The 22,051-nt window shown below is 44.2% G+C and overlaps 2 protein-coding genes across 7 annotated transcripts in view; both read left to right on the top strand.

The window, feature by feature from the left end:
• Window positions 1-22,051, top strand: part of LOC146973343 (C-terminal-binding protein 2) — a 67,974-nt gene that overhangs the window by 22,285 nt on the left and 23,638 nt on the right. For 5 of the 6 annotated variants that reach the window (XR_015037750.1, XM_085799812.1, XM_085799811.1 and 2 more), the window contains one exon: window positions 2,824-2,989. Coding sequence is in view for 4 of the 6 variants with exons in the window: in XM_085799812.1 (XP_085655938.1) it covers window positions 2,932-2,989 (58 nt within the window). In the remaining 2 variants the exon portion in view is untranslated. Of the gene's footprint in view, window positions 1-2,823; window positions 2,990-10,774; window positions 10,794-22,051 lie in introns of those variants that run through there. The other variant, XM_085799814.1, reaches the window with a different exon arrangement.
• LOC146973344 (uncharacterized) lies at window positions 10,852-14,244 on the top strand. The gene has a single exon (XM_085799809.1). The coding sequence runs from the start codon at window positions 11,585-11,587 to the stop codon at window positions 13,946-13,948; it is 2,364 nt and encodes a 787-aa protein (XP_085655935.1). The 5' UTR covers window positions 10,852-11,584; the 3' UTR covers window positions 13,949-14,244.

The raw sequence follows: 22,051 nt of genomic DNA, 5'->3' as shown, positions 1-22,051 counted from the left end.
TGTGTGTGTGTGTGTGTGACTTTCTCCTGTGTTTCTCTTCCTCTTCTCCGGCACGGAGCACGTATTTTCTCTCAGGTCAATCCCCTTATTGTTAAGTTACATAACAGCACTTAGTCAAGTAACAATCCAGCAGCGATGGGGCTAAGGGCTGCAGGATAACTGTACTTCCTCTCTGGCACTCATCTGGCGAAGAGCTCTGCTCAAAGTTGTTGTTGACTTTTCAACCCGCTTAGTGGAGTCGACTTTTATTTATTTCTTTTTTTTCCCTTTTCCTCTGGAAGTGGAGTGAATCTCCTTCTTACATGAGTCAAATCTCTGGAATTAATTTATGGAAATGAAGTCATAGATACCACAGCTTTGGGCTTTTGGTAAAATGTAGCTCTCAAAGTGCTGACTGAGGAGGCCGTTCCTCTGAGCTGGCGGGACTTTGCCATCCCATCAGTGGAGAGACCACCGGTGAGAAGTATTGAAATGTGCCGTGTTTGAAATGATTCCAGGTGTAGATGATAGTTATTATTCTGAGTGACTAGGAGAGGGGGTGTGGGGGTTAGGCTACATGCCCCAAGTTACATAACATAGATGTGATAAATAATACAACAGCTCAGGTTCTGTTTATTGAAAAGCAGGATGCCTTTTTTTAAATAATGCATTGAGGGGATTTTATTTTTCAAATATTCAGTGAATCTATTGATAATAAATGTGGAGTCTAAACTATATGAAGTGGACAACACCTCATTTCAGGACTCGGTGATCACAGTCCTAAAACAAATGTGATAGGTATATCAATAAGTGATCCAATTAATGGGCAGTGGAATTAATTGTGTTAATTATCACACAATGAAGACTAAAAACTTAAAAGTAGACAACAGATGGCATGTTATGATCCTATCATCATAAAACCAAATCTGAATATTATAACATTGGCTCAGTTTATAATCTAATTCAAAGTATTGCTCCATGTTGAAACTACTTCAGAATATTAACTCTAAGTTGCAGTTTCAACGTAAAATAAAGATGAAATAAAAAAAATCTTGTATCATATTGTGATGCATTTCATTCCCATATGTTATCATATGAGTTTGTCCACTGAGGCAGTTGGCTGTGAAAAGTCTACATCAGGAGAGTTTATAGTGTCTAAATGGCCAGATGCTCTCATGACCTATAGTGTTGGTGCTCTGCAGCACAGAGTCTGATGCCCGTGCATGTCTCCTCCGGTCTATTCATAGACAAGGCGGCGTGACTCCCCCGCCTCTGACTGACTGTTTCCTGCTTTCCCTCTTGCTCAATTACTTCTCTTCTGACTCCCACATGTGGGTCTTGGGCTCTTTGGCAGGGAGGCTTACCTTGTGGAGGAGGGAAGCGGCAGCCGCAGCTGACTTGTGAAAAGCAGGCAGAAATATAGTAGCTCAGAGTGTGTTGAATGCAGCAGAAATACAGCACCTACAGTAACGTGTCTTTTAAATTTACTTAACTGCAGTGCACACAGCCTCCTCCCGCTCCTCCTCCTCCTCCTCCTCTCCCCCTCCTGTAGTCTCCCACAGCTGGGAAAATGCCCCCAACAGCTGGCCAAATAAAAAGGCTATGCATCAATTCATCATTCAGCCATATTGCTTATTCTGCCCTCCACCCCAGCAGAACGTAACAGCTATAATTGCAGTCGTAGCGCAAATATCAATACATCATCACATAAATAGTCAAGTGAGAGCCATTCTCAAAATGTAGCGCTCTAGGATTGGACCCAGAGGCCAGTATGGAAAGAAACGGAGGCGAATGCAAAAGCAGTGAAAGAGATACAGTGAAAATGTAGGAGGAGGATGGCGTCACACTGTACTCATCCCGTTAGATGATGTTTTTCTAGTACTTTCCTCTCCCTCCCACCAACCCCCTTTTCATGTCTTTATTCTGCTGATACAACCTCCTCCCGTCTGCTGACTAACTGACCCACATTCCTCCGTGTGACTCGCTGCCCTTAGACTGTGTCTGTGTGTGTGAGACTACATTTCTGCGTGTCATCTTCCCTGTCTTTTTGTGCGTATGTGCACATAGTTACCCATGTGCACATGTTCTTGTACCTACCCCTGTCTGTGTCTGTCTCCAAAAAAAAACCAAAAAAAAACTGTGCCGTGTCCCTCAGGCTTCAGGAATGAATCAGTGAGGGGGAGGCTGCTGCTCTTTACAGGACCCTCAGTGACTGAACATAAATGTTTGGTAAAACGCCTCATTTAATCACTCGCTCTGCATTCATCGGTGATGGGGCTCCTGATTGCAGAGGTGACATTTCATCATTACGTTAAATGAATGGTGGTGGTGGCGGCTCTGTGAGATGAAGCTCCCTCTAGTGGAGAGTGGACCCCGCAGGGCAAATCTCAGATTTTAGCAAATTCAGTGATTCTGCCCAAGACTGTGAGACGGCAACAACCGTGCAGGACCTCTGACTGTCACATGATGAATCCTCAACATGTTGTGATGCCTCCTATTTATTTGTCCGGTTATATCAGATTATGATGATTTAAAGTCATGCAACGCGGTCAAAGAGCTGTTAAAGCCACAACTCTCTCTTTCTCTCTGACACTGCATTTATAATGGATGTGTATACAGTGTGTTTTATGTGTGACCTGCAATGTGACTGTACTTCTAAATTTCAAGACATCTCAGATATGACACAACTGTGTTAGATATTTTCCCTGGCCCCTCTTGAACCATTCAACTAATCAGTCGGTTAAAAAAAAAAGATAATTAGATTAGAATGGGAATGAAAACCATCAAAATTAAGTTGTGAAATGTCCACTTGTCTATTCTGATATGATCATTTGTCCTTTTCAGGTATAAATCATCAGGTCATTAACATCTGGAGGATCTGAGACTTCGGAGGACTGGAGGGGAGCTGGATAGAAAACCAAGAGACGAGGGAGCGGTTCAAGCTGTGACAGGATGGCACTGGTCGACAAACATAAAGTCAAACGCCAGCGGCTGGACAGGATCTGCGAGGGTAAGATGAACTCTTTTACCCTTTTACTCCCCCTCTCTCTCACTCTCTGTTCTTCTGAGGTGCTGGCTTCACATTCGTTGGTCATCAGAAGTTGGTTATTATAGATTGTGGAATACGTTTCTTTGTCTGTATGTGTGTGTGTGTGTGTGTGTGTGTGTGTGTGTGTGTACATGCTTGAATGTATTGACTCCACAGGTTGATGTTGTAGCCATGAAAAAAAAGATTTGCCCTCCTCTGTTGTATGGAAAACAAGTTTCCAGCAGCATTCAAGCTTCTTCAAGCCTGCTGCTACAAATTCAGTGAAAAGCCAGAGGGATCGTTTGCATAAGTGTGTTTGTGTGTGTCAAAAGGGAGCCCTGGGACCAGCCGAGGCTCCAAACTTCAGCTTTGAAGCCTGTCGAGAAGAGAGAGCGAGTATGTGTGTGTGTGTGTGTGTGTGTTTGTGTGTGTGTGTGGTTGAGAGGAGGTTCGGTTGATGGCTGAATGAGACTTGAGTTCGATGTTTCCAGATTGCTAGCGAGATGAAGTAGTGAGTTTGTAATAAATTGAAGCGCTCCTCAGAGCCCTGGGTAGGGGGTAGTGGGATTGATTTGCGTGCAGATGTGCATTTTATATCTGTGTGTGTGTGTGTGTGTGTGTTCATGCTTTGAGAAAAAGATTTTCCTTTCGTTTTGGATTACTTATTCTTTACTTAACCACCAACCGGAGCCTCTAAATTTCCGAATGTTCCCTTGGCGTGTGTGTGTGTGTGTATGTGTCCACACACACTGAGCTCATGTTCATGCTCTAGTGATACAGACACTATAGATAGTATTGTCTCCTTTCTGTAATGAGATAAAGCAGCTACCTCACTGCAGCCTCTCGCTGAGGGTTTCTTTCATCTGTCTAGGTGGAATAGTCAAGTGTTTTCCTTCTGTTTGTTGTATGTTTCAAGATAAGTGAGACTCAACATCGATTAATCTGTTGGCTTTCAGAAGGTTATAACCTGCCATAATGTTTTTTTATATAAAGGGTTAGTTCTTGCTCCTTAAACTCACTCACCTGATGGTCAGACAGTGTTTGAAACCTTGTACGTTCATTTTCTGTATCAAGAGGGATGTAGGTGTACACACAACCCCTTCTGTCAGTTTTTTCCTTGTACAAATGAGTGCAACACACTGAGTCCTTCAAGGACACACTGTTCAAAAGTGTGCGCCATTATTCTCCATTATAGCATCTTACCCTTCTCTCCGGCTGCTGCCTTTTCACCACTGCTCGGAGCTGCCATAAACACAGCAGACAGCTTTTTGGACGTTGCTGGATGACATGTTGTATAAAGTAGTTCGCTTCAAGCATTCCCTGTCCCGTAACTGTTTCCTCTGTGTCCGTAATATCAATAGCCAGACTCTCTTCTAATGCAAACTTTTCCAATCGCTGTCTCAGTCCGACTGCGACTGCAAAACTATGAAATGACATTCAAAAGAAATTCACTTTCACATTCCTAATGGAGTGAGCGAGAGAAAGGTTATGTTACATGGCTGTATGTTTAGTCATTTGCATTATCTCAAATGTCAGTGTGATTTCTTCTCAGTCATGTAAAAAGAACACAGACGCTGCATGTCTGTAGAAGTGAAACCATAGGTTTCTGTTCGCTGCCACCGTCGACTTCACATTAAAAGCCTCCTATTTGTTCCATTGAGATTGGGAAACAAAATATAATAGATTCCTAAATGAAGCAGTGATGCTCTCTGTTTCCACCCTCAGAATGAGAGCCACATGTTGGCATCTCCAACCTCTCCAAACCACCGACCCTGGCTCGCTTGGAAACACTTTTTCCCTCCTTTTTTTTTTTTTTTTTTTACCCGAGAAGAATGACTCTGTACTCTCTCAGGGGGCAATGTGGGGAACATCACATACCAGTATTTTCTGATGTGCACCATTTGTCCCGCAGACATCTTAAGCTGCGTCTCCTCTCCTTATCAACAATGAAATCATTCTGCCAAAGAAGACGGGGGATTTTTCTTTGCTTTTCTCTTTCTTTCTTTCTTTCTTTTTTTTGTGTGCGTCTGGAGCAGTTAGTCACCACAGCTGCTCTTAAAAAAATGTGTAGAAGAGGGTGATTCACATCGAGGAAGTTAAAAGATCAGAGGTTGGTGAATCACGCTGTTCTCACAGTAGCGTTAAATCTGTTCAGCCATATAAAAAAAAGGGCATTTCGAAACCAGAGGCATGGGGCTTTTTCTGCACCATAATGTCAAAGCCACCCACTATTATCTATAAACAGAGTGTCGGGACTGAGGCGTGAAATAGAAATCAAAGTTCATATTATGTGTATTGACAAAAACAAGAACGTTACGGAGTGATTGTGATTGCGTCGCCGCCGTGGGTTTGCGCCTGGCGAGACGGCCAAGAGAAGCCTTCCTAATCTCCATTTATCTCGGGAGGGTAACTGTGTCAATCCAATACTTGTCTCACAGCGGAGCGCATTGATTACATCTTTACTCATTGTGATGAGTGGCTAACTGAGCCGAGCCTGTGGCCCTAAATCGAATTCGAAATGGCTGATCAAGTGTGGCTGTTTACTCCCATCAGAAGTAGTCACAGTCGCAGGAATGTGATGCGTTTTTTTTTTTACCGGAACAGTGGATGTTTCACCGTTGAGGATTTCTAATTTGATTCACTGTCCTTTGCTTTCATGTTTGATTTTTGTGGTTTTCAAATTGGACACGCAAGGTCAAAACCAGGGCCGTCTCTCTCTCTCTCTCTCTCTTGTTCTCCATAGAAATCCAATAAAAAAAGGCTTATTTCCTATCAACGAACACTACAAGACTTTGTTTAGTTAGTATCAGTAAAGTCACTTTTAATAGATGATACAAATTGCTCAATCTATTTCTCTATTAAGCCTCCCAGCATTGTTTAGTTTAGATGTCAGTTTTCAAGATGTATATTGTGCAACTGCTCCTTCTGTTGTGGGTTTGATAAAAAGCCAAGAGGAGTGTAACTGCAATAAGGGAACTGTGGCAAACATCTGTTGTGAGCATCAGTTCCCATACTCCCTCTCTCTCATTCTCCCCCTTTTCTCTCTCTCTCTCTCTCTCTCCCTCTCTCTCTCTCTCACTTCCTAACTCTCTCTACGTCTCCTTCTGTCCGCTCCATCTGCGTACCCAGCATGCATTGGCTTGGGCAAGCAGTGCAAGTCGTTGCCATCGCCGTTTAGCCAGAGCGGGCTGACTGATCTGGGCAGGGACGGGGATGTGAGCGGCGCCGGCGACGTGAACTAGGTCGCCGCGACAGCATGTTCCTGAATGTTGATTTACAAGTTGTGAATCTGTGCTTGGATGCAAACACCACAAGGTGGGGTAGTGGAATTTGTCATGGTGCTGGGTCCAAGTGTTGTAGTTGGCAGTTAAATAAACATGTTAATGCTTGATAATGCGTCTTGTTTTGTCATGTGTACAGCAGGAGGAAGTGTTTAAACAGTGAGTAGTAAATAATGTGGTCAGTCAGGATAAAATACTTTAAAATTTAGCCTGTGAATTATTCATTCAAGTTATATTTTTATATATTTAACAAAATGCCTCATATCAAATAGAAAGAACAACCAGGGAGACTAGGGAGGAAAACGAAATGGGGTGTCCTGATGTCGGGGAGGAGGGGGAGATTCAGACTCAGGACTCACTCTAGTGCATCCACCTCTTTGCTTTCAACACCCTCCCTCGCCCCCTTCACTGGCATCCAGCTCTGGTATGAAGTCATCGGTGCGGTGTCTGGGTTTGACCCCCCCTTCGGGCTCGTTCCAGGCTCCTCACCAAAACCCGCGACCCCTTTATAGGCTTTGTGGAGAGGCGGGGAGGGGCATGGAGCGCTGGGGAGGGAGGAGGAGGAGGAAAAGAGTGGATGAAAAAAAGTGCTGTTTTTCTTTTAGGGGAGGGGTGTTATAATCACTTATAGGAAAGTGGCACGTGTGATTGTGTTATTATTAATGGTGTGACTGACTTATAAGTGTTTTCTTTCTTTTTTTTATTGAAGTCAACTGTCTGCACTCGTCTTTGTAGAGCTGGCGTGTATCTTAGCGGTTGTTGAAAGTTGGAAATGAGTTCCTGGAAAATATCTTAATTTCAAAATGAACTCTCCAGCTACAACACTAAGCATTATAATGACCTGTGGCTTTTCTGGATCCGCCTGGAGAGTGGAAGAATGATGAGCGAGGGAGGGAGGGAGGGAGAGATGGATGACGGGATGCACCCTAAGGAGATGGATTATGGATCGAGAGATCTCTCCATAACATCGCTGATATAGAGGAAATTCTGGAGAGTTTGTGGGCTGTGTGTGTGTGCAGTGCATGTATAGTATCAGAATGGGAAAAAAAACAGTGTGCTTTTTTGAAAATGTTACACAAAGCAAGTATACGATTGTCATTTAGATAAGTGCTAGCTTCACTGCCATCAACATCCATTTAACAGTCCATCTAGCGGTCCCTATGGAGATGCTTTCAGAGACAAATAATCCCACTGGAATCACATACAAGGCAGCCATGTATATAATGTATGTCAAGTGTGCATTGCAATTTATCTGACAGCATTATTCTTTGCAGCCGTACTGGCATTGTAATCCCATTTCCAGTTAGTGCCTCCTGCCCCATGCTCATGCATAAGTCAATGTGCGTTTAACATTCACATCATGCCACGAGTATGTGACGTGTCACACCATAGGAGACAGTTGTTTTTATTTCTGTTGCAGCGCAGCATTCACTTTGAGTTAGCGTGTGATTCTTATTCATGTATGCACGTCAGGCCAAGGCCAAGGCTTTAGCGGCGGCTTGCGTGCGTGAATGAAAAGGGACATTAACGAAGCGCCGTGGCCGCTGCTGTCTCTGCTGCACGTCAGAAAACGAGCAGAACGGGCTCAATAGGATGAGAAAGAGAGTGGGAGGGGAGGAGGGGGGGTTACAGGATTGTGCAAGCCATACGTGTGTGCGAGAGGATGAAAAGGTGGAGGGGTGAATGGGCCTGTTGCATGTGAACTCTGTCATTCCAACATTTGGTAAAGCATGCAAACATTTTACATGGTCAAAATGCTCAGCAGCACATGCACAGGAAAGTAAGTCCACCTCTGTTTCTCCTGCAGCGTTAATGAGCACTGAGAGAGACACCGAGATGCTGAATCTTCATCAAACAAATGCAAATGTCTTGTGTTTAACTACGAATCTGACTGTTGTGTTGCATCACGTCCTTGCTGCTTAATGCAGATGTCTCAAACACTGGGAGAAGTGTGGTCCTATCAGAGAACACAATGTAAACACTCTATACAAGGCTGCAGTCAAAGGTTTTCTGAAATCTATTAGCAGCGAAGAACTCTGAACTATATAACTACATTCTTACACAAGGTTCATTTACCCGAGGTTTCTGTATGTTTTAGTCGTTTCAAATTTTTCCTCCGTCAAGTCTTATTCAATGTAAGGTCTTTATAAGCTTCTGCTGGGGTGGTATTATATTTGTTCTAAAATCCCCAGCTTAATTCCTAAATCCCTCTGTTACAGTGAATCTGGCGTTGTGTGCACAGTCTGGCAAGTATGGCAAATGGAGGAACATTAGAATTTGAAAGTCAAACATTGTTTAGTTTGAGACAAACAGAACACTGTGATTTACTTTCCTGTCAGGATTAGATCTGCAAACCCTGAGTACACACCTCTGCCCCCGTCCCTCTGTTTGAGGTTGACTTTATGGGGATGTGTGATCTACTCGGCGCTGCTGAGCGCCAGAGTCTCCTGAGAGTGAGTAATGAGAGGAGTGGATGAGGCTGGAGAGAGAAGCCAAGGGATCATACTGCATAGGCTGTTGCTCTTGAATTTGCAGAAAGGTAGAAATCGTCCTTCAAATCACAAAAAGAGACAGTTGGCTTGAAATAAGCAATGATGCTTTTTGACATCTATGGAAGTAGGGATGTATGTTGGCTTCTATGACCCCTGTTTTATATTTCATAAAGGCAGATTTATAACTACAAACTTTTTGAAATTATTTCCAAACATCGTTTTATAACCTCAAAATCTTTCTGACCCTAATCTGTGTGAACATAAGCTCTGAATAAAAGCACAGGAGTGACTTTGAGCCTTTAGGTGATGAATGGACACTATTGAAATTGAATGACTATAAAACTTGATTGACTACATGTATAAAGAAAAAGAAAAGAAAAATCAAAACTCTTGATTGTTAAATAAAATCAAAATGGTCCTCAAAAGTGATCTTTCCCCCCCTCCAACCCTCAGCTTTGATTTAATAATTCATCTTTAAAGTTGGTTTTAGATCTCCACTCCTTCCCTTTTTAATTTCCTTTTTACATCAAGCTGACTAATGTTCCTTCCTCTGACCTTACAAAAAAAAAAAAAAACGTTCTCAGTCATCTGCACAATTGGTTTTGGAGCCACTGTCATCAGCGTTTTCCTGTCATCTTGAGCAAACAGCAGACTTCTCCGCTCCCTCTCTGATCTCTTCCTCCTTAATTACACAGCCGTGATTAAACAAGATATTAGCGCTGATGACAGACATGCCTGCACAGTTTCCACGTGCCCTCTGTGAGATATTCAGGAACTTTTCTCAACGTGCTGATTTTAACGGAGGTGCTCCTTGCGCTCTGAAATATGTTTTCCTGCCGCACTACGGTTAGATCTAAGATTAGATTTGGATGCGAATAGACACTTCCTCACCTTACATCTGTTTTCATGCATTAATAAACAGGGATCATCTGCAGAAAGGATCAGGTTTCAGCCACAATGACATGAAGTGTGTGCAGGCAGCTATGTAGGTTGGTAGACTGTGTCCCTTGGAGTATTACACTACATAACTCAACATCACCTTGGTTGAATAAAACGATGAATGTATTCCATTAATTACATCTTCATGTGTGGCTCATGGCCAAATCTTTAGCTTTATAGCAAGTAGTTTTTTTTTTTTTCCACTATGGCATATTTGAATGGAGTGGAATGAGCTCCTGTTGTGTGGCAGCTCAAGCATCGTGTTTTTGCATAGCAAAGGTTGTAGGTGCTTTGGATTAACTGCTGTTACAAAAAGAACCCTTCCCCCTTTCACACTCATAATACACGCACGCACACACACACACACACACACACACACACACACACACACACACACACACAGAGACACACACCGCACTCCCCCAGTGTTTTACTTTTCTGTGCAAAGGGGCAAATCCAGATTACGGAGTCTCTCTCAGTGAAGGAGATCAGAGGAGCTTTGGGAAAGAGGGGGCAGGTGCTGTGTTTTGCTATAACAGTAAGATGATGTGGTTTGAGTTTGTGTGGTTACATAAACTGACAAATTACACAGTGTTGAAATCCAACATTTACATCCAGCATTTTATTTCCCCAAACAAAAGTAGCAGCAGTATTGATTATCAAGCAGATCGTGCGGGAATCAGTGCCTTTTGGACAAACACTGCAGGTGGGGTTTGTCGTGCTGTTCGGTCCGGTGTGATGTAATTTTCAGTGTCCTCCAGTTGACATCCAGAGTTGCAGGTCTGAGTGAGAGTTGGGCAGTGACAGCGAGCGACCACAGAGGCATCAAGGACATTTCAGAGTGAGTTGGACAGCAGTTGCGTGGTGCCTCTGCCGCAAGCATAGGGCCCGGAGGATTAGTGTCCAATCAGAGTGGATTTGATGTTTACTGACAGCACATGGGACTTAGCTGAGAGAACTGTATTTCATTTGTATTCAATGAAGCTGTGTGCCCTGCCCGGCCTCCCCTCCCTGCACTGTTACAAACCAAAAACCAGGGACCTGTTGAGGACAGCGCATCAACAACAACCTCAGGTAGGTGACTCTGCAGGAGGAGGGGAGGAGGAATGATGGGGGTGGGAGGTGTGGGTAGACTCTGAATCACTGGGCATCATCATAACCATCATCATCATCATCACCACCACTATCACCAGATATGCTTGTATCTGGTTCACATGACGTCACAGTGGGAAGTGGAATTAAACAGGCTTTATTTAGATGTAATCCCTCAGAGCAATCGGCAGAGCGAGTAAAATGTCCAGGAGAAGAGAGAGATAAACCCCACTGGATTAGTACAAGCCCCTGCCCACCCCAACCTATAACCCAACCTATCCCCTCTTTTCGTGTCTCTCTTTTTTTCTCTCTTTTTTTATGAGCGTTTGGTGGCCATCTCACCCACGCATCCCATTACAGTGTTTTCCATGGAGTAGCTGTTGTACCTCTGCAGTGTGCTGGTGTTTGTATGATTTGGTGGGATGTGTTTGTGCGTGGTGTCCTCTTTCCTTGTGCACAACAAGCCGGCATGACCAGAGATTAATTATTCAAGGACTGCAAGCCAAAGGGAGAGTAACCTGATAGCACGGACTTACAATATTACAACCTGATATCAGGTGAAGAGGTAGATCCTGCTTCGTTTTCTTTTACGGCATCCACTCGCTCATCCTGTCACTCTCCGTTCCTTGTCATGATGCTGCGGTGCTTGACGGTTTGAAAGATAACTTTTCTTGAACGCTGCTTCAAACTAAACTTTTTTTTTTTCAGTTTTGTCTTGTTTATTTTTTCTCCGTTAAGACTTTCTCAGCTTTCTCTTTTTTTGTTTTTTGCCAATGCTTGTCCCTAACAAACAGTTGAGCCTTGGTCGCTCCCACAGTTGGGACACATTAGGGGGGAATGAGGGTCAGTGGGACAGAGCTGACAGCGTCTACGAGCATCAGGCAAGAGTAGCAGGCCGACGGAGCTCTCTGTCCTACGGAGAGGGAGGGGGCTGGTACGAGCCTCCACCAGGGGTGCGTCCCCCTGACCTGGATTTGAAACGTGACCCGTATTCCTACCAAGACTCTCTCTACGGACAGGGTTACGCCGATCGGCACGACCCGCGGGGGCTGAGAAAGGGCTCTGTGCCGGATCTAAACCACTACGAACGACCGCCCATGGCTCATCGAGGATCCATCCCACATCAGGATTACTACTCACATGACCCGGCCATGACTCCTCGACCTCCCGAGGGTTTCTACCGGCCAGAGCACCAGCCTCCGCCGCCTCACCCTCATCCACTCAGTAGGTCGAGCTCTCATTTTGGGATATCTCCTGTGGCTCGTGCTGCATGGGATCAAGGTCAGGGAGGGAGAGCAGGACCACAAGCCCCTGCATCGCCTCTACCTCCTCCTCCCCCGCCTCCAACTGCTCATGAGTTGAATCGGGGTTACAGGGAACCTGGTGCTATAACAGCTGCCAAGATGTTGCCAGATGCGCAACAGCGCATTCCCTCCCGAGAACCATCTCCTGCTCACTATGGTTTGGAGCACATGTCTCCTCGGTATGCCAGTGAGCCTCCACCTCTGGCCGGTCAGTCGGTTTATACTGATGTCAATGGGCGCCCAGTGGATCCACAGCAGCAGGGTGCCACCTGTCTAGTTGTGGATCCTGCCAGTCAAGGTATGATTATGAGGCAAGAGACGGCCTCTCCCTACACCATCCAACAACAGCAGCAGTTACAACAGCAACAACAAATCCAGCAGCAGCAACTTCAGCAGCAACAGTTACAACAACAGCAACTTCAGCAGCAACAACTACAACAGCAGCAACTCCAACAGCAGCAGTTACAGCAACAGCAAATGCAACAGCAGCAGCTTCAGCAGCAACAGTTGCAGCAGCAGCAGCTTCAGCAAGAGCAGCTGCAGCAACATCTGCAACAGCAGCAACAAGCCCTGCCACCTCCACCTGCCATGCCCATCTCCGACCCGAGCCTTTCTATGACTGCTCCACTTGCTGCTCCACCTGCCCCAGTGCAGACCACTGCAGTTGTCCCAGTTGCACCTGCTCCCGTGGAGGCTGTCCAAGCAGCACTCCCACCTCCCCCTGTAACACCACTTCCTGCCCCTCTTCCTGCTCTTCCACCCACTGCCCCTCAAACACCTTTGCCCATGGACCCCAAGAAATCAGTCGATCCTGAATTCCTCGCCCTGTTGCGAAACGAGGGCATCTCAGAGAGCACCATCTCCTCCCTCATCCAGCAGGGCTTCGACTCCACCAGCATGCTGGCTGTGATGGAGGAGAACGATGTCCGCACTGTCGCCCCCAACCTGGGCCAGGCTCGTGTACTTTCTCGCCTGCTCCACAACTGTAAGCGTCCCGCTGAGGCTCCTCCAGCCCCCTCCCAACCTCAAACACCCATGCGAGGCCGCTCCAATAGCTTCAGCCATCGCTCAGATGTCTACCATCCGCAACAGCACCACCACCCACAGCACCCTCCGCAGACTTTAACTGTGGACCCCCAGATGATGCCCCCACCGACTCCTGGGGGCATGCACACCATCTCCCCAAGAATGGGAGAAGTAATGGGAAGGAGGCCCAACAGTGCCCCCTCTCAGCACCTGCTGGAAGCCTCCGGAGGCTACCCAGGCCAACCACCTCGCTCGCCGGGGCCGTATTCTGGAGCCCTAATGCCCGTTCAGTCGAGACCCATGTCCGCCTACTCTTCTGGCGTGTCAGTGCCGGGGATGTCCATGCACGGTATGCAGATGATGCCACAGCATCTGACTGGGTCAATGCCTGCCATACCAGGGTCTATGCACTCTATGCAGGGCATGCCACAGCAGATGCCCGTGTCAATGCCGGCTTTACCGCAGCCACCGCAGCAAGTACCAAAAGCATACAACACCAATTACACAGTGCCCATGGAACTGATGAAGAGGGATAGGAACATACTGCCGTTGTCACCCATGCACAGCCCTCACCCTAGTCCTCAGATGATGCGTAAGGGTGGGGGGTCGGCATCAGACAATGTCCTCGTCCCTGTGGGAGCACCCGTTCAAGGCCAGGGTGCCCTGGCTGCGAACCAAAAGCTAAGTCGACGCACAGGTCCACCAGTCATCGTGTCCACTATGGCGTCTCCAGATACAAGTAAATACATTTTAATTTTTTTTTTCTGCCTTTCATCCTTTGCTTCTGTTTTTTGTCTGATTTCTTGATACATTTGGTCTTGTTTTCTCTTGGCTGTTTCCCATGTTTTTAAAAGATAAGAAAATCTATTCATGCTAGAGCTGCTCTTCTTTTTTTTTTGCATGGTTTATGTTATGACAGCATATTCCATTCCTCTGATTGTTTTGAATAGCTCCATGAAGCAGAGCTGCTGCATTGTTGAGAATCATATCATGTTTTCACAATTTGGTTGATATTTGTAAGAGCCACTCAGTGGATTGACAGCAACAACCTCAGCATTAGGTTCCAGGCATTTCAGTGTTGTGATGAATCGCTGTCAATTAAGTTTCTGTTTTGTTTGTTTTTTTGTATTCTGTTTGTGACATTGCCTCTCAGAATGCAGTTTGTGGTGTGTGATGCTTGGGGCTTGAACTTAAGAAAGTTCAAGCACAAAGAGAATGTTTACTGAACATTTTTGAATCATTTTATCATCATGGTCAATGCTGTCATTTGTTTGCTGTTCTGTGTTTGTTCTCATTACATCAACAATAGATAAATCGTGGGTCTTTTCTTATCTAGGCCAGCGGGGCGAAATCTAAATGTTGCTGCTTATCTCTTTTCCAAAACTGTTGTCAGGATTATGAATTAATACCGTAAAAGGATAACTTTTGCCATTCCAACAATCCATCCCCTGTCCTACTTTGCCATGATCCTAAACTGATACTTACATCTCGTTTCTTGTCTGCTTATCTCCGTGAGAGCCAGATTTGTCAGAATTCCTCATACTTTGTGTGAAGACCTTTATTATTTCAGTAATCGCATGCAGTTTCTTTGTCAGGATGACATATCAGCCCATTAAATACAACACAAAATGGCACTGACGAGGCGCAATACAGAGGATTTGGGAGGAACAGCTGTCAGCGCCCTTTCTGATACCTTTTAAATTTTAACAACTGTGCACGGTCCTCATGTTACAGTCTATCAGTCATTGCATTCATGTGTGAGCAGTTCACATTAAGACTCCTCTGACCAGAAAAAAAACAGATATTGTGTGCAGTATGGTGTTAGCTGTCTTGGAAAATGAGTTGTCCAGGCAGGCATGTGCAGTGGCTTGCAGTGGTGTGCATCTTTGCACAATATGTGTGATTGTGTTTTGCACACAGTCTCCTTGCAGAGGTTTTTTTTTTGTTCTTCTGATTTCTTCATTTCTTTCAGTGCTTTTATCAGCTGGATGTAATGTCCTTGGTGAGTAATTGGAGCAAAAGCAAAAGAGCAAGCCACTTGTTAAAATCACATAATCTCCCACCACACAACATTCAGAAAGTTGCATAAAGGCGATAACAGCTCTGTAACGTTGGTATAGTTGTAACAGCCACTGTTTTTGATGGAGCCCTTTCTGCTTTGCCACACACCATCTCCCAACAGCCCCCCAAGCCCCTGGTGTTGTAAACACGGATGTCTTAGTGCATTATGATAATCAGGGTGCATCAATGTAGCCTGGGAAGGCTTTATAGCCACTTGGACTACACAGCCTTCCCTCTGTCCTGCTGCTGTCAAGGTAGTCCACTGACCTGCATGGAATAGTAATTAGCTTCATCTACTTCTTCTTCAATACATATAATGCACATACGTGTACAAAGCTGTTAAATACATTCAGTATATCCGTACTGTGTAACCAACTGAATGTGGATACATCCAGCTTTGGTTCAGCAGCATAAAAGATGCTCCATGAAATTATTATCTGATTATCTGACCTGATGATAAAAGTAAATTTTGGGCAGTGAGGGCTGATTTCCTCCGTCAGCACCTGCTCACCAGAGGCTGAATAGCAGCATCACTGGACAGATAAAATCGAATTACGGTGCTGATGGCCGGTGTGTGATTGTGTCATTTTCTCTGTGCAAGTTGTAATGAGAAGGGGGGTGAGGGGGTGTTAATCCTTCAGATCCTCCATTTCCACTGCTGCACTAATCCACACATTCTCTAATTCGGTTCAGAGCAGCCTTCAGGCTTCCTGTGAGAACTACTGTACACACAGCCTGTGGACTGAAATGGACATTAATGGAGGCTGGAGCAGAGCGAGAGTGAGTGATTTAACTGAGGTGGTTTTGTTGGAGTTGTTGTGATCTTTAGGCCCAGGAGAACACATATTAAATAATCCCCATTGATTGTCTGTCAAAAACAGGCTGTTGTAGCTTGGGAAAGGATTTCTTCAAGTCTGCCACATACACGTAAATCACATTGTTAGTACACACACAGTCAGCGGAGTAGACCTCATTTGCATGTGGCTGACATTTGTTGCTTTGGTAATTTCATCTGTTAATGGACGCGGCCACAAAGCTGCTCTGAAAGCATATTCCTAAATTGTATGTTGCTAGGCAACATGGGTTTTGGTGGCAGATTTGCTTCTGGTTAAAGGGTCGGCCCATTGTCAGAAAACACTGCAAATTTACTCGTTACTTTTTCTTTTTTCTTTTTTTTCTTTTACAAAATGACTGGCTGAGCTAATGCATCAAGAAGAAGGTATTAATAAATCATGTTCGCTCACTTCTTCTCAAGTGGGATAAATTAGGAGGCTTGGCTTGGGAGATATTATATGCATTTTAGACACAACAAAATTTCATATTAATAATTTGTCAGGTAGACAAATTACATTGTAATGGCAGCAATAACATAATTTGTATTCCTCAAAATCCAATTAGCTCTGAGTTTATGATACCGCCTCATATTCTGACAACCTCACACAATTCATTCGTTACAGCACTCAATTGTCACCCACAACCAGAAAGAAATTCCCTCTGAACCAATAGCCCCTGTGTAAATACAGATGGCACGCCACCGCCCACCTCAGCGTGCAATGCTTTGCAGAATACCCTTGAGCAAGACCCCGCCTTTTATATGACTAACTGGGACTCACTCCCCATCCCCCACACCAGCGTAATCACTGCATTTGACACTTCCAGTTCTTTACTTCCATCCTGCGGAGTGTGTCGGTCGGCCCACCGTGCGTGCGCTGCGTGGACCGGCCAGCGGTCACTTCTGCTCTGGATGACACACTAGCCGCGATTCTTGTCCTCGCTCGGGCCTAGCGTGATGATGGGGGAGGGTTGTGGCATATTAGTTCTGGAGATGGCAGATTATGTATTAACGGGGTCCAGGTCAAAGCTACAGACAGTTGTTACACTGAGTGAGGGATTAAGGAAACGGGGGAAGGGAGAGAGGAAGGGAGACGTACACATACTGCTACTGATAGATGATTATTGCCGAGCGCAGGGTGGGGGGAGGGCGCTGACAGCTGTCAGTCAACTGCGGACGCTCTGTGGAGATGAGGTTAGCTGTCAAATGTTGCATCTAGACTTCAGTGAGGGTCAAACTTTGGCCTCAATCTTGGCTGACAGTCAAAGGGTCGTCATGCTGCTGGTCGCTCGCACACGACCTTGAATAGTGTAACCACTGGATGAAATTGCAGCTAGGGATATATTATATCCACACATTATCATGATTATGGCTTTAAACATCTAAAGCCTCTGCTGCTGACTTATTCACCTATACTCTGGCGTATTTGTAATATAAGGTTGTGTGCATATAAATTAATAGTACAGTATAGTAATTTTGTGTAGAAACATTTGACCCTTCATCTGAGGGATTTTTGTTTTAGAAATGCAATGGTGAATTCAGGACTTTAAATCAACCCATTTTCCGATTCTAGGTTAAATTTAGATGGATTTAGAAACTATGAGGTGGGACTTTGTTCATAGTTGCAACAATGAAGCATTTGTTTTATTGTTCATATTTGAGCTTGACTGGCTCCTACTTGTTTGCATTTCCAGCTGAGTTTCATGGGCATCAAAGTATTCAGCACCATCTGCCAAAACCAATTTAGTGGTAAACAAGTGATTTTCTTAAAAATGAAGCAAAAATAACTGAAGTTGATGAGCATAACATTATCATTTTGTGATTGTTCAGTGTTTTGGGATAACATTAACAGAAAAGTTAGAAAATAGCACATAGCTTGTGTGGATGATGCATGTGCAGCAGGTGTCAGTGGTGATGTCTGTTAAGGCACAGTGCAGGGCTGCTCTCCCTGCCAGATGTTCCTCCTAATATCAGTGATTTCCTTTTCCTTTATGAGTAAATAAAGTCTCTGGTTTCTGTCACCCTGCCAGGAGTTACATTCATATAAATCATCTTCACTGCTCATTTTCTATTCATCATTTACTCCCTTAATTTTTTTTCTCTGTTCAAATTGACCCCAGTTTCTCTTTTCCTCTGCCATTGTCTCTTCGTTTCCCTCCTGGTCTGTCTTTCCTCTGTCACTGTCTCGTTGCAGAAAATGAATCTTTGTAGGAAATGACATTCCCCGAACTCGACTGAGTGAGCTGGGGAGGGGAAAGAAGTTAGAGGTAATAGAAGAAATATGTTTCTAAACAAACGTCATACCCAGCTCAGCAGATTCATTCATGACTGTGGGTTGTGGGTTAAAGAGCCCGTCTGCGGGAAAATGAGGGGGAAGGAGGGAAATGAAGATGAGAGGTGATTGAACCCGACCAGAGAGACATCACAGAGACTGAGTGAAAAACACAGGGAAGAGGAGTTTGTTGCGTATAGAGGACTGCTTTAGATTAGATAGCGAAGGATCGGCAGCTTTAGGGCCAGTGAGTTTAAAAAATGGGTGGAGGAGAAAATGGGAGATTATCTAAATGGAAACTCTGTCATGCCAACATGGAGCGAGTGAGGGAGGGGAGGAGAGCAGTGCGAGGACACCTCCACACTGCGCAGTGATCTGTACAGATACTTATACGAGACTGTCCTTCAGTTAAACATGAGCCCAGAGGTCGTTTGTTCAGCGGCTAATTATGAGCCATAGTTACCATTCTTTGTAAAGCAACATCTAGTGGCTGTAAGTATGACAGGAGCAGAGGAAGCGATGTAGTATAAAGAGCCAAAGGTATGATGGATGGATGGATGGATAGATCAAAGGATCAAACATAAGAATTTCAACTAAGAGATTGGGGGTTTGAATCTCCTGTTAATGCGGTGTGTGTGTGTGTGTGTGTGTGTGTGTGTGTGTGTGTGTGTGTGTAAACAGAAATCATGATATTTTTCTTACCCGAACCAAATACTTTTATTGCCTAAACCTAATGAAGCCACAACCGTTATTTTAGTAACCATGGTGACAATCAGTACACTGGTACAGTCGTTGTGGTTATTATCATAACAATGATAACTGAGGTCCATTACCTGTGGCGCTGTAGGTGCAGTATTTCATGACATTCTCATATTGGTCGAATGGGAGAGACGTGTTGATTCATTGACAGAAGAAGAAGAAGATTGAACATTATGGTTTTCTTGCAAATTACAGATGAAATGTGAATGAGTAAAAAAAAAAAAAAAAAACCTGTCGTCATCTGATCCTTTTCACTTTTTTAGATATGTTTAATATAAAAATGTACGAAAGTTATTTTGTCCAAGCAACAGTCAGAAAACAAAAATTTTCAGTGACGAGAAAAGCAGCAGATTCTCACATATCAGAAGATGTTTAGTATCAATGACATACGTATTCAATAAATCAGCAAATTGTTTATTTTCTGTAACTATTGAGTCTTGTTTCAGTTCAATCAAGTCTCAACCTGCTGCTCTGCCTTTTCCTTTAGAAATGTACCAGTAATTTAAAAAGAAACACACATCCACACCAATAACCTCTGAGAGTGGATACCACAGAGACACTGGATCTATTTGCATCCCCGTGTGTATGTGTGTAGACACACTAGTACACGGAGGCTATAGATAATATACAGTACAGGTGTCATGAAAGGAAGTTGGACCTTGAGAGGCAAAGTCTTATAGAGAGGCAAAAAGCTCTTTCTGGCTAGTTTGCTGCACCTTTCACAGAGACTTGAAGTGATTAACTGCTGCTGGTGGGAGCAGAGGCGAAGGAAGGACAGAGGAGGTCACACACTCAAACATTTGCAGCTCAAAAGGTAACGAAAAAGCAAAGAAGAAAGAAGAAAGCAATGGAATGAGAAGCTGAAAGCCCCCTGACTCCTATTTTTTCTCATCAAAAGTCATACTACCTTCTAACTCCTCTCCTCTCCTCTTGTCTCCTCTTCTTCTTTTCCTCCCTTTCGCTTTCCCCCTCTCTTCTCATTTCCTCTTCTCTCAGTGCCAACCAGGGAGTCACCCTGAATTATTCATTTTGAGAAAATGAAATCTTCACGGGTGTTAAACCAGAGCGAAGAAGAGGCAGGGCTGACCATGTTCTCTGTATACAGTGTCTGTATGTGCGTGCGTGTGTGGCGAGGCGTCGCGTTAACTTATGCGACGGGTAGATATGTTTAGAGGTGCAGATGAATTTCATTTGCACCCTAGGAAAACATTATACATTTCTCAGTAGGCATGTCAGCCATGTTTCGTGGCTGTCTGTTCACACTCTGTTTGTCTAAACCGGCAGCACAGGAGCCATGAAACAAGCAACGCCTTCGCCCATTCATTCCTGATCGTCTTTCTCACACACACTCACATCCTCTTTACATCTCTTTCCCTCTATTTGAATGAGAGAAACCGCCGCCTACCTAAAATAAAGAAATAAAAAACCAAACATCTGTTGTCCACCTGCAGCTGTGCCATCCCTCCTTCTCCCTCTTTTTTTTTTTTCTCCTCCTCCCCGCTTCTCCTCTCACCCTGGATCTCGTTTGTGCTTCAATCATTTGGCAGCGATGCGACATGTAGATCACAGGAGGCAGATGGGATGGTGAATTTTAGAGGTCAAATTATACAGTAGGCCTTTCTCCCTCCAGCGCACTCCTTCCATGAATGAGGCTTTTTTTTTCTTTTCTTTTTTAACTCCAGGCCCTGGTTTGTGTCGTGTGCTCTGGTTACATGTTGTAACCAAACCTCTTCAATGGAGCTCTTTAAACTCACTACACCGCTATTGAGTACACACAGTACTTTTAACACAATTGAACAGCGCACTACAATAGATGGAGTGTGTTTATTTTTTGCTCAGAAACTCATTCATTCATTCACTTCAACTAACACAGAGTCTATAAAATGTTAAAAAAAAAAAAAAGTGGAACTTATGATCATGACGTCACATCTGAGACGTTTTTGACATTTCTGCTTTTGACAGGTGATCAAAATAGTAGTTGATTAATTCCTGTTGATGATCTCATTAAGTTGCAGCCGAACTGATGCTGGATTTCCAGGTGCATGCTGCTGATGTTTATATCATAGTCATTTTTTAGCAACATCAACAGTCTTGATTTAGATGATTCAGAATCAGCTGACACATATTGACTGGAGATGATAGGCTGGTTTATGGTCTGCACACTGAGCCCCAGCCACTTGCACTTATGCAACTGCTTAGCTTTGTTTAATATTATCGCTCAGCTAATAGTGACATCATCCTGCTGTGACATCATAATGTTCTGCAAAAACTCATCTGGCCACTGTTCAGTGTTATAACTCTTCATATTAATATTATTATAAGTATTCTCAGAAGTTTTAGTGCACGTCTGGAGGGGATCTTTAAAGCTGAAAGGAGAAAAATGACACTTGACTCTGTCTATAAAAAAATGCACCTGAACACTTAAACTTACAGTATCTGTCAGTACATGTATCATGTTAAGCTGATTTGATTGATTAATTTGGTTTTTAAAATCTAAAACTTGTGAAAAATGTTCCTGAAAACAAATATTTTCATTACTTCCATGCAAATCGAGGAAAAATAAGAATGAGCTCTTTTTGCTTTTACAGCTTTTACACTTGACAATTAGTTGATTATCTTATAACTTTGTTGATCTGCTAATTTGCTCTAATAGCTCTGACAAATAAAACGAGATGGCTCAGTCTCAGATGGCTCACCGTCGCCTCAGAGGTGTGTTTTCCCTCAGCACGAGCCGTGTTGTGTCTGCGTATGTTGACCTGGGGGCAAACACTTCTTAACCTTCATTATTGAAATCCCTGCAAAGCGTTGGTGCTGCTCGGCGCTGTAGCGTGGCTGTGAACACGCTAATCTGTCACCGTGCTGGTGTTTAAATCTCCAAATCAACTCGACTCCTTGGAAGGATTTTCCCCTAAGAGGAGCCACAAGTTCACATGTAGGAAACGGCTGCACACACACACACACACACACACACACACACCACCCTGAA

Source organism: Trachurus japonicus, chromosome 15 (genome assembly GCF_045865225.1).
Source record: "Trachurus japonicus isolate A0001 chromosome 15, Traja_1.0".
Lineage (NCBI taxonomy): Eukaryota > Metazoa > Chordata > Actinopteri > Carangiformes > Carangidae > Trachurus > Trachurus japonicus.
The sequence above is the reverse complement of the archived record's forward strand: the minus strand, read 5'-3'. Positions and strand labels throughout refer to the sequence as shown.

What these genes read in the sequence shown, in the direction of transcription:
- LOC146973344 (XM_085799809.1), top strand. Translation starts at nt 11,585, where the DNA reads ATGCTTGTCCCTAACAAACAGTTGAGCCTTGGTCGCTCCCACAGTTGG.